Source organism: Dromiciops gliroides, chromosome 2, assembly GCF_019393635.1.
Source record: "Dromiciops gliroides isolate mDroGli1 chromosome 2, mDroGli1.pri, whole genome shotgun sequence".
Taxonomy (NCBI): domain Eukaryota; kingdom Metazoa; phylum Chordata; class Mammalia; order Microbiotheria; family Microbiotheriidae; genus Dromiciops; species Dromiciops gliroides.
In genome coordinates, this window is record NC_057862.1 from 184,611,167 (window position 1) to 184,624,731 (window position 13,565).

Consider the following 13,565-nt stretch of genomic DNA (forward strand, 5'->3'; position numbering starts at 1 on the left):
AATTGTTGTGGATAATTGTTATGATCAGAGTAGCTAAGTCTTTCACAGTTAATTATCATTACAATGTTGTTGCTACTGTGTATAATGATCTCCTGGTTCTGGTCATTTGACTTTGTTTCAGATCATATAAGTCTTCCCAGGTTTTTCTGAAACAATCCTGCTCATCATTTCTTATAGCACAATAGTATTACATCACAATCATATACCACAACTTGTTCAGCCATTCCCTAATTGATGTGCATCTCTTCAATTTCCAATTCCTTGCCATGACAGTGTTATCTCTTCTTGATCTATTTTTCAGGTCAGTTTTTTTTATATGAAATATGTGGTGGTTTTTTTTTTCCCTTTTCACTTTGTTTTAAGAATTCTTTTCATCTCTTAGAATCATTAATTTCAATTTGGTCCAATCAGATTTTTAGGGAGTTTGTTACTAGGGTAAGGTTTTGCATCTCCTCTCTTAATCTACTGATCATTTCCCCAAGTTTATCCTTCATAATTCTCATTTCTCTTATTTATCTTTTTTTAAAACTCCTGCATCATTTCTTTGGTGAATTCTAAATGTTCTTTTGGATAAGCTGGGGTTGGTTTCTTTTAGAGGTGGATATCGAATGGAACAGGTGATTGAAGGAGATTTTGAGTTATTTTCTTCTGAATTTGTATCTTATCATCCTTGCCATCATAAAAAATCTTTTTATTGTCTGATGGATTACTCAATTTTCTTGTTGAGGCCTCAGGAGTTGACTCTACTCCTCTACTCTAGGGACCAAATCAAATTGAGAACTTTTCCTTTGCCCCAGGGGTCTTTTTTTAGGTCAGACTCTCCTTTTCCTCAGGTCAGGGTTTCAACTTATGCTTTTTCCTTCACAACAGACATCAGTTTTCCTCTCCTGTGACCGCCAATTGCTCTCTCTGCTGCAAATATCTCCCCACTCCAACCCATTGTTCTGAGGCCTGACCATGACATCACTCCCCAACTCAATAAACTCTAATGCCTCTCTGACCTTGTCAGTTTCTATAGATTCAATTATATGTGGGTATGTATATGTATATGTGCACATATACAGATGAATTCCAGTATTATAAATCTAGTTTTGTTCTCTCCTTTGAGCTCTAGTTCCAAATCAATACTTGCTTACTGGACACATCCAAAACAGAACTCATTGTCTCTCTCCTAAAATCCATATTATTTGTAAAATCAACCACATTTTGAACAAAACTAAAAAGTTTAAAAATATTATTTTCTTGTCCAATGATTTAAAGGTTGTTGTTTTCAGTATTGCTAATAGTACCTAAACAACTTCATGATTTAAAACCAAACACCAGTTACTGAAGGTGATTTCACCATTTTAAATCTTGTTTAATCATTTAAGGCACATGAAAGGGTTAATGTTTTTTTGGTCATGTCTGAAAATGTTTATCTCATTCTACACCTCTAGTCTACTAAAGTCTTTCTATAAGAAAGAAATTGGCATTTCCTAAGCACCTGCTCTGTGCCAGGCACTGTGTTAAGCATTTTTACAAATATGATTTAAATTGATCCCCACAACTCTAGTAGGTAAATGCTATTATTATTCCCATTTTACAGTTGAGAAAACTGAGACAAAAAGAGGATAAGTGACTAGCCTAAGATGAAGTAGCCAGAAAGTGAATGATGCTTGATATGAACTCTAGTCCTGACTGCAGGACAGCTAGGTGGTACAGTAAATAGAGTGCCTGGCCTGGCCTGTCTGCCTCAGTTTCCTCATCTGTAAAATGAGCTGGAGAAGAAAATGGCAAACTACTCCAGTATTTTTGCCAAGAAAACCATAAATGGTGTCACAAAGAGTCAAACATGACTGAACAATACTTTCTAACTCTAAAGAGTAATTTTTAAAGCAGTCTGAGTCATAGAGAAGTAAAAAATAAAGAGTAATTTCAAAAATATGGCAATTGTCTAAATAAATATAAAACAAGATAAAATTAGAAATAATAGCTTTTATACAAGGCTTTTAAATAGTTTGCAATTTTTATTGAGAAAATGGCCTCTAGACTCTGTTAATTAAATATCTTAACAATGTCTTAATATGGTAGTGCTCTTTTAAATTTTGTTTAAATTTATGGATAAAGCAAGTATCTCCATAACAGCACAATAAAAAAGATGATTGTATACAAATACACTATGTACAACTTTTAAAATATACAACAAAGTAATCATCTTCTCCCTCCCCCCCCCATTATAGTGCTCTTTGGAGGTGATCTTCATTCCCAAATGTTTGGCTGGGGTCTACCTTAATAACTGAGATAAACATTTTACAATAAGTGCTCCTCTCGGTTTCGTAGTTTACCACCTTTCAGAACATTTTTGATGGTCAGGCATATTCACTATTATGGAAGTTTGTTTAATACTCTCTAAACATTTGACAAAGACTTGGAAAAAAGAGAGATGATATTTCCATACTTCATTCTGTATATGAGTATATATTCTGAATGAACTAGCTGTGTGTAAATGTTAACACACTCTAATTTCCATTAAATATTTCATCCTTAAAATTCTATATGGAAAACTTTATATATAGATGTGCAAGTATATGCATACATATTAATAAATACACAATAATATTTTCTACTTTTGTGTTCAAGTAATACAATTTCAAAGAGAACAAAAAACGCATTTTACTCATTTCAATTCACACAATTCCATTTTTAATTCTTAGTTTAAGCTTTACCAAAATAAATACGGAATTTCTTTTTCCAATCATTAAATAATATTGGGTACTCCATATTCTTTATATATGAATAAACAGAATGTTATTCGAAAAATGTGATATATTTTCCTAAAATAAATGTACTAATTTACATACTCATAAGAGATGCAACATTGTCTAAAGGACAGAGAGCTGGTCTTAGAATCCAGAAGACCTGAGTTCAAATTCTGCCTCTCCTCTATACTGGCTGTGGGATTCTGTGCAAGTCCCAGAAACTTCCAGTGCCCCAGACAACTCTAATGCTACAAGTTAATGAGGAGCCCCAGATCTGCATTGGTTAAGTCACTTTGCATACCCAAAATTCACTGCAAGGATGAAATCATAGAACAAGAATAACAGTAAACAACAAATTTCACGCTTATGTAAGTTTACGATAACCCTTCCATCCAGGTGGATAATCCAAGAATTAATGGGAGTATTTCACAGATGAGGAAGCTGAAATTTGTAGAGGCTAAGTGACAACCTAAGTTCTCATGAATAATAAGTGGCAGAAATTCTTATCTATACCCTCTTCTCAAAATGCTATGCCATTTCCAAACCAGAGTGGTTCCCAATTGAAAAGGGAAAAAAAAAACCAAAAAACAAAAACCTCTGCCAATGATTTGGTTGAATTGAAACCATCTGCTATCAGTATTGGTCTTGAAGTCAGGAAGGCTCGTATTCAAATTCGACTCCTCTACTCAATAGCAGGTGACCTTGGACAGATCATTCAACTTCTGTGTGCTACTTTTCCCTTACCTGCGAAATGGAACTGGGAATACTTGAACTACCTATTACATAGGGGTATAACAAGGATCAAATTATAAAATATATAAAAAGTGCATTTTTAAAAATTAAAGTATTATATGATTGGATTACATGTTTCAAGTATACTGTAAATCAGCCCAACCTCCCTATATAGTTAACATTTCTGTTGACACAATGTCAAAAAGGTGATTTTACGTTTTTCCCCTAAACCAAGAAAATGACAAAAACAATTGAATTTATCAGTTATTTTGCAAAGTATAGACTAGCAATTTGCTCTGAAAGTATCAAAAAAGACCTTTAGGGCAGCTAGGTGGCACAGTGGATTCCTGAATTCAGGAGGACCTGAGTTCAAATCTGGCCTATGACACTTGACACTTACTAGCTGTGTGACCTTGGGCAAGTCACTTAACTCCCACTGCCCTGAAAAAAAAAAAAAGACCTATAACCCATTATCATGGAGGCCTAAATATTCCTTCTCTGTACTCTCAAATTGGACAAACTTATAAATAGGAAGGTAATTGTGTGTGTGTATGCATACATGTGTTTGTGAATGTATATGTAGCTATGCTTCTAAAACTGGAAGGTATATATGTCTATATTTTTCTATAACTTCTGGTATGTGTATACATATGTATCTGTAAAATAGTGGCTATTCCCCCCTGCCCCATTATCCCTTGATACTGTTAAGGGGAATGATGCATTAAATAGATATCAATACACATAATTAATAGAACAAGAGAAATTTTAAAGTTTATCCTTATTTGGAATTTTTCTATCTTCAATCTTTTTTTTCCCAATCTTTTTACTAAGCAAAATTCATTTTGCTAGGAGGTTAAGGTACTTTTTTGATGAATGATTTATAGGCAAAAACTAATGCTACTTTGGTTTCTTAGTAAGGTCACTATATAAATCTAAAGCCTAAGAACATAAGGAATCCATTTATTAATGAATGGATTAAACATACAAACTTTCTTTTTTTCATGTAAGTCCTCAAAATATATATACTTCAAACCAATCTATCAAATTAATATTTTCTTACACATTTTCTACTCGAACTCGTTGATAGTCAGAAAGAATGGCCCCAACAGATACACCATCTATTTCTTCTTTTTCCTGAAAAAAATTATATTAAAGATAAATCATTATGTGATCCTAAACAATAATCTAGGAAATAGACAAATATTATGTTTCTTTGAGGAAATCAAATGTAGACATAATAAAATATTAATCTATGTAAGAGGACAGAAAAATTTGTTAGAAATGAAAAAAAATGTAGTGTTTAAATCCCAATTAACAAGTCAGTTTTAGATGGAGAATATACAGAATAAAGAAATCCTTGAAAAAGACCCTCATATGACATAATTTAAAGATTCATTGTTACTCCATGGAAATTATAAGAAGCATTCTATTTTAAGAAAATGTTCTTTTAGATTAATAACATTTTATTTGTTTTTAAATAAAGCATCAACTTGGGTGGATAAAGAAATATGATGGGTGCTATTTGTATGAATTTAAAAAAACATTTTTTTATATGATACCATTCAGGAAGAAGAAATGAGAAAGATAACATCATGGATAACAAATTAGCTGACAGACAGAAAGTGATGAGTTATTGTCAATAGAGCAACAACTGAGTATATATCTTGGATAATTCCACAGGGACTAGAACTCACATATTCAATATATTTGATAACAACCTGAAGCAGAATGTAAATTTAGCAGTGATCAAAGTTGCAGATGATACAAAACTAGAAGGGATTTTTTTTTAAGGTAAAGGAAAATCAATCAAATAAATAGATGGATATGGACAACTTGGGAATCTGGTAGGACTAGTCTGAGATGAGATTTAATGTAAGGAACTGTAAGATAATACACTTAGAAAAGAATAATATGCAAGATAGGAATAAAGTAGGGTGTATTATCTATCTAGAAAATAGTTATGAAGAAAGTGACTAGGGGATAATTATGGATAACAAACTGAATAGAATTCACTGTACAAGAGTAGCTCCCAATCATCCCCCAAAAAGCCAATTCTTTCCTGGGGATATGTTTATAGAAAAAAAAAATTACTTCAAAATACATGATATTATTACTACACTGGCCCATCTAAACCTGATATTGAGTTCATTACATACAAAAATAAAAATAATAAATGGCATAAAACAAATGCATTGATGAAGAAATTAAGGTAAGTAATCAGATAAACAACAAATTTCTGGTGTCAAAGGTGGTACAACCATACTTATTTTTTAATTAACATCTTAAAAAATTTTGAATTTCAAATTCAACTAGTGTTCTTTTTCCAAAAGGGTAGAAAAATGCCTGTCTAAACCCTGCTGGGATAAGTTGTAGGAAAAGAGCTGTGATTTTGATCCTTCTTTTTTTCCATTTCCGCTTCATAAAAATGATTGTACTACAAGAGATTAAGAACTGTCTAGTTAAAAGGTAAAATACAATATAGCATATAGTGTATTGAGTAGGGAATAAACCTGAATAGGAAAAATTTAACTAATGTATGTATGAATGTACTTAATTAAAAGCACTATACAGGTATAGCTATTAGTAGAAATAGTGGTAGAATAATACTATTTGTACCACTTTAATACAACAGGGAAACAGAAAACATAACTTATTCTTTTTTTTTTAATGTATGAGATATTTTATTTTTTCCATTACATGTAAAGATAGTTCTCAACTTTTGTTTATACATGCTTTACAATTTCAGATTTTTCTCCCTCCCACCCCTCCCTCCCCCTTCCCCTAGACAGCAGGTAATCTGATATAGGTTATATCTATACATCTCTATACATATACATATATATATATATATATATATATATATATACACACACATATATATACACATAATAACATTAATCCTATTTCTGCATTAATCCTGTTACAAGAGAAAGAATCAGAGCAGTGATGCAAAAACTCAAAATAGGAAGAAAAAAAAATAACCAACAGCACCCAAAACAAAAGAAATAATATGGTTCAATCAGCATCTATACTCCACAGTTCTTTCTTTCTTTTTTTTTCTTGGATTTGGAGATCCTCTTCTATCATGAGTTCCCTGGAACTCTTCTGTACCATTGCATTGGTGAGAAGAATATAGTCCATCACAGTAGGTCAACACTCAATGTTGATGATACTGTGTACAATGTTCTTCTGGTTCTGCTCATCTCACTCATCATCAGCTCACGTAAGACCCTCCAGGTTTCTCTGAACTCTTCCTGCACATCATTTCTTACAGCACAATAGTATTCCATTGTATTCATATACCACAACTTGTCCAGCCATTCCCCAATTGATGGGCACCCCCTCAACTTCCAATTCCTTGCTACCACGTAAAGAGCAGCTATAAATATTTTTGTACATGTGGGTCCCTTTCCCCCTTCCATGATTTCTTTGGGCAAAAGACCTAAAAGTGGGATTGCTGGGTCAAAGGGTATGCACAGCTTTATCGCCCTTTGGGCATAATTCCAAATTGCTCTCCAGAATGGTTGGATCAGCTCACAGCTCCACCAACAATGCATTAGTGTTCCAATTTTCCCACAGCCTCTCCAACATTTATTATCTTCCTTTTTTGTCATTTTAGCCAATCTGATAGGTGTCAGGTGGTACCTCAGAGTTGTTTTAATTTGCATCTCTCTAATCATTAGAGATTTAGAGCATTTTTTCATATGGGAATAGTTAGCTTTGGTTTCTTCATCAGAAAACTGCCTGTTCATATCCTTTGACCATTTCTCAATTGGGGAATGACTTGGATTCTTATAAATTTGATTTAATTCCCTATATATTTTAGAGATGAGGCCTTTATCAGAAGCACTGGCCTCAAAAATTGTTTCCCAGCTTTCTGCCTCCCTTCTAATTTTGGATGCATTGCTTCTGTTTGTACAAAAATTTTTTAATTATAACTTATTCTTAAAATACATTCTTTAGAACAGGGCTTCTTAAACTTTTCCCACTCACAACCCCTTTTTGCCCAAGAAATTTTTATGAAACCCCAGGTATATAGGTATATAAAATAGGTATATGTAACCTTTTACTGTTGCAAAATTTTATGCAACCCCCCCCTACATTCAGCTGTGTGACCCCATATGGGGTCATGACCCATAGTTTAAGAAGCTAGGCTCTAGAAAACAAAGAAACAATTATAAGTAACATGATCTTTTTCTAACCTAAACTTATTTACTATAAAGTAAAAGTGAATAGCCTAATTTTGATGACACGTGTTAAACTATAGTTCAAATTATTCTGTTAACACTGTATATCATTTTGGGAGAATAGAAAGACAATAAAATACTTCACAAAAGAAAACAAATGGGTTGCAATGCCTGATTAAGTCCTAAAATTGTTATATCTTTATATCATTACATGTTTCTATGCTTCACATCCTCCCAATTTGTTTTACAACACAACTTTTGATACACTTAAGATTTTAGTGGATGAGTTATCTTATCAAGTAGGTTATTTTTTGCTAACAGTACAGAAAACTTCTCCATGTCTTCTCATTTTATATTATTCTAATCCATCCTTCCCCCCTCCCCCATAAATCCTTCATAGAAGATCTAACTAGTACATTGACAGCCTTCCTCTAGGGCAAATCTTGCAACTCATTATGGGGTCACATAACTGAATGTTGGGGTTGCAAAAAATTTTCCAACAGTAAAAGGTAGAGCCAAGATGGCAGAGGAAAGGCAGTAACCACTCAGACTTCCTGACACAATTACCCCACAAAAATCCTCCAAATACAGCCAGAAAAGAACTCCTGGAACAGCAAAACCCACAAAAAGACGGCTGAGATTATTTTCCAGCTAAAGACACCTTGGAAGTTCATTAGAAGGGGGAGCCGGGCTGGGAGTTGAGTCCAGCTCCACAATCATGCCAACACTGATACAACCCCAGGCAGACCGCACCAGAGAAACTTAACCTCAAGCCTCTGAATTGCTGCAATGCCAGAGTCTTCTGGACTAAGCTCACGGGTCTGGTGAGAGGGCTGAATGGATGGCAGGGGTAGGGGGTGGGGTGTATGTGTGAAAGGGCGTAGGTGGGGGGTGGACGGGTAGGGGGTTGTATTCAGGAGCTATGGGGGAGGTTTATATGTCTTACCCCAGTGGGAAACCAGGAAGAAACCTTGAGTGGTGGCAGTCCAGATGGGGGAGGGGTGCAGGCTTGTCAGAGTTAGCAACCAAGGCATATAAAGTTTTGCTTTCTGGTTGATTGGCAAGTTGGCCTGGGATTATCTATGTACCAGAGAAAGGGCCAGGGGAGTGAATCAACTGCCCCTCATTAAATCATAACACCTGGGATCCCCTGAAGCTTGGTACAGTATATCCTGGAAGCGGGACTCCAAACTAAGAAGGAGTCAAAAGTCAAGTGAAATATAGGCAGGATGAGCAGGCAGAGAAAACTGCGAACCACAGAAAGCTTATTTAGTGAAAAGGCAGATCAAGGGGGCAGTTAGGTGGCGCAGTGGATAGAGCACTGGCCCTGGAGTCAGGAGTACCTGAGTTCAAATCCGGCCTCAGACACTTAACACTTACTAGCTGTGTGACCCTGGGCAAGTCACTTAACCCAATTGCCTCACAAAAAAAAAAAAAAGAAAAGAAAGAAAAGGAAGATCAAGGTGCACCCTCAGAAGAGGATAGCAACATTAGGGCCCCTACATCTAAAGCTTCCAAGAAAAATATGAATTGGTCTCAAGCCATAGAGGTGCTCAAAAAGGACTTTGAAAATAAAGTCAGAGAAGTAGAGGAAAAAATGGAAGGAGAAATGAGGGTGATGCAGGAAAGACATGAGGAAAAGAAGTCGACAGCTTGAAAAGCCAAATGGAAAAGCTCTCTAACAAAAATAATTGGCTAAGAATTAGGATTGAACAAATGGAAGCTAGTGACTTTATGAGAAACCAAGACACAATAAAGCAAATCCAAATGAATAAAAAAAATTGAGGGCAATGTGAAATATCTTCTTGGAAAAACTGCTGACCTGGAAAATAGATTCAGGAGAGATAATCTGAAAATAATCAGACTAACTGAAAACCATGAGCAAGGAAAGAGCTTAGACATCATCTTCTTCCAGGAAATTGTCAGGGAAAATTGTCCTAATATTATTAATGGGGGGGGAGGGGGAGAGGAGTGGTGTGGGGAATGTGGGTTAAGTGACTTGCCCAGGGTCACAAAGCTAGCAAGTGTCAAGTGAGGCCAGATTTGAACTCAGGTCCTCTTGAATCCAGGGCCAGTGCTTTATCCACTGTGCCACCTAGCTGCCCCTGCCCTGATATTCTAGAAGCAGAAGGTAAAATAGAAATTGAAAGAATCCACCAATCACCTCCAGAAAGAGATACCTAAAGGAAAACTCCCAGGAATATTATAGCCAAATTCCAGAGCTCCCAGGTCAAGGAGAAAATACTGCAAGATGTCAAAAAGAAATAAGTCAAGTACTGTGGAGCCACAGTCAGGATAACACAAGATCTAGCAGCTTCTACATTAAAGGATCAGAGGGCATGGAATATGATATTTCAGAGGGCAAAGGAATTGGGATTACAACCAAGACTCACCTATCCAGCAAAACTATGTATAATCTTTCAGAGGAAAAAGATGGGACTTCAGTGAAAAAGAGGACTTTCAGGTATTTGTGATGAAAAGACCAGAACTGAATGTAAAATTTGACTTTCAAATACAAGACCCTAGAGAACCATAAATATGGAAACAGGAAAAAGAAATTAAAAACTGTTTACATTCCTACATGGGAAGACGATACATTGAACTCATAAGAACTTTCTCAGTATTAGGGCAGATGATAGAAATAGATTCAGACAGAGGGCACAGGTGGGAATTGATTATGAAGGGATTATATCTGTAAAGTATTTATTTTTTGTTTATCTCTTTTTGTGGAGTGGTTGGGATTGGGTGACATTCCTGGGGTTGTGCATGTCTGAGGCTGGATTTGGACTCGGGTCCTCCTGGGTCCAGAGTGGGTGCTTTGTCCACTGTGTCACCTAACTGCCCCATTATGACATCTTTAGGTTAAAATTTAAGGGTGAGAGGAATACACTGGGGCAGGGGGAAAGAGAGAGGTAGAATGGGGTGAAATCCCACATGAAAGAAACAGGAAAGAGTTTATGGACTGGGGATAGAGATGGGGGAGGAACAGGGTAGTAAATTAACTTTACAGTCATCAGAATAGGCTAAAAAACCTTAATCTCATCAGAGTTGGCTCAAGGAGGGATTAACATACACACCGGATTGGGTAGAATAATCTATCTAACCCTGCATGAGAATAGGAGGGGAAGTGGATAAGGAGGGAGGGGTAAAAGAAGGGAGGGCAGATTGTGGGAGGGGGCAGTCAGAAGCAAATCCCTTTTGAGGAGGGATAGGGTGAAAGAAGATAGATAATAGAGTAAATATCATGTGGAAGGGAATAGGATGTAGGGAAATAGTTAATAATAATTGTAAAAAAGAGAAAAGGGAAAAATTGTACAAAAATATTTATAGTAACTCTTTGTGCTGGCTAAGAATTGGGAATCAAGGGAAAGTTCATTAATTGGGGACTGATTGAACAAGCTGTGGTATATTATTGTAATGCAATATTAGTGTGCTATAAGAAACGACAAGCAGGATGATTTCAGAAAAAACCTGGAAAGACTCATATGATCTGATGTATAGCAAAGTGAGCAGAACCAGGAGGACATTGTGCACAGTCACAGCAATATTGTTCTATGAGCAACTGTGAATGACAACTACTCTCAGCAATACACTGATCCAAGACAACCTCAAAGGGCTAATAATGAAGCATACTATCCACCTCCAGAGAAAGAACTGATATTGATTGAACACAGACTAAAAAAAAAAGAGTACTTGTGGATTGTACATATATAACCGATATCAGATTGGCTGCTATCTTGTGGAGGGGGGAGGAAAGGGAGGGAGGGAGGGAGAAAAATTTGGAACTTTAAATCTTATAATAAAAATGAATGTTGAAAACTACCTTTCCATGTAACTGGAAAATAAATGAATGAATGAATAATAAATACATACATAGATACATAAACAAATGAATGAATGAATAATAAATACATACATAGATACATAAACGAATGAATGAATGAATGGGGGAATGAAAGTAAAAGGTTACATATACTAATTTTATATAACTATATACCCTTTGTTATATAAAAATGTCTTGGGTGAAAAAGGGTCACAAATCAAAAAGTTTAGGAAATCCTGCTCTAGGGCAACCATTGTTAACCTTTGTTATGTGTCATGGACTCCTTTGGCAGTGTGGTTAAGCCTACTGAACCCTTCTTAGAACGTTTTTGAATGCACGTAAAATACACAAGATTACAAAGGAAATTATATTGAAATAGTTATCAAAATATTTTTAAAAACAAATTCATGAACCTCAGGTTAAGAACCCCTACTTTAGAGTCTTTAACTTTCTGTGGGTACTAGCATTGTACTTATTTCATCCAATTGTCATTTCTCATCCTTTGCTACATAACTTGTGTACTCCTTTTCTGATCATACATTTGGTAGAAGATATCTTTTATACCAATTCCTATGCCAACTTCATCTTCCTGAATGTCCATCTTAATTCCTCATAAAATATTTGGTACTGAGATGTTAGAGTCTAAATATAATTGGGTTATCATAGTATGAATGACCAAAAACAAATATCGTTTAAAAAATTGGTAAGTTAGGTATTCTCTTGTATAAGTTTGAGTAGTTTAAAACTGAAAATATTTTATCACTTTCTCCTATTCATTTTAATTCCTCCTATTGGCAGCAAATTCTTCTCTAAATGAATAATTTTCTGGTATCTTAGCATTTACACTAGAGATGAATAAAGGAAAAGCCCATGCATAAGACAAATTCATGTGATTAAAGAATATTCTACATTGGTAGAATATGGAGGGGAGAGAAAGGATAGTCATGACATCCTCCAAATCTGCATCCAGATTGGGATGGAGGTGTAGCATCTCTCTAAAATATATATAGTTTTTCATATTTACTCTTCTTTGTAAGCACCATTTTTTTATTTTCATAAAGCACATACAGGAATGCTCCCTCCTCTTCAAGGGTTCCAGGAAGAAGGAAGGGAAGAAAGTGTTTTCTATTATCTCTACTTCCAGAGCTACACTTTGGGATACTGAGGAAAATTATCATTTTAGGAATATGACACAAAAGGATTGAAATGCAAACTCATCTACTTATGGATGACTAACAAGGGAGACATGAAGAATCTCATCTCTGAGGCACAGTGCTATGGGGCCAGGTTGACACTTATTTATGAAGGTTTAATTGGAAAAGAAAGATCTTTTTGGTTAGTTGGAGGGGTTACAGGAAAAGAAAGCTAGAAGCAATAAAAACTACCAAGATATATAAGATAGTAGCCAATTAATATGGTCCTGAGTCTTTCCAGAGAGTTCTTCCTTTAAATTGCCTTACCAATGCCAAGAGGATAGTCTCAAGGGGTTCTCTCAAGTGAAAATCACAGGCCTCTGATGGAAGTTCTTTTAACTTTTTCCCTTAGGATTCTAACTCATCGTCTATAATAGTTGGACAAGGAATAAACTTCCAATACACAAAGATCCTACCCAAGGGAAGAAGACATTAATTATTAATATGTGTGTGTACTTTTTCTAGCAAGCAAAACCAATTCATTTTACATTTCCCAGAAGAAGGATAGTTTTTATAATTATAAAATACTAGGAAGCAAATATGTTCTTATAAAAATCAAAATAAAGGTCATGGAAGTGACAAACTAGACATTAGAAAAGGAATCTTGGCAGTGATAGTTTAAGGTACCTAGGAGAACAAGAAAATATGTTCTATTTTTTATCTTTTATTGTCTTCATTATTGCATGTATAAAAATTTTGGCAGCGATCTGGCTTTTTAGCTCATGTCAATATCTGACTTGCTTTTCCCACCAATATTCTCTATTTTGCAAGGCAATAAATCATAATCTTCCATAATCCCCAATAATATTTTGTAAATTAGTTTATGCCCGGAACCATTATTGCTCTTGGTTACCCTATCTATCTGCTTGGCAAAGTAATCAAATGTTTGATG

General features: G+C 35.2%; 1 protein-coding gene across 3 annotated transcripts in view; it reads right to left on the reverse strand.

Annotated features, from left to right (window-relative positions):
• DPH6 (diphthamine biosynthesis 6) overlaps positions 1–13,565 on the reverse strand; it is a 443,945-nt gene that overhangs the window by 325,359 nt on the left and 105,021 nt on the right. For all 3 annotated transcript variants that reach the window (XM_043990141.1, XM_043990143.1, XM_043990144.1), the window contains exon 4: positions 4,531–4,604. In XM_043990141.1, coding sequence (XP_043846076.1) covers positions 4,531–4,604 — 74 coding nt within the window. The remainder of the gene's footprint in view (positions 1–4,530; positions 4,605–13,565) is intronic.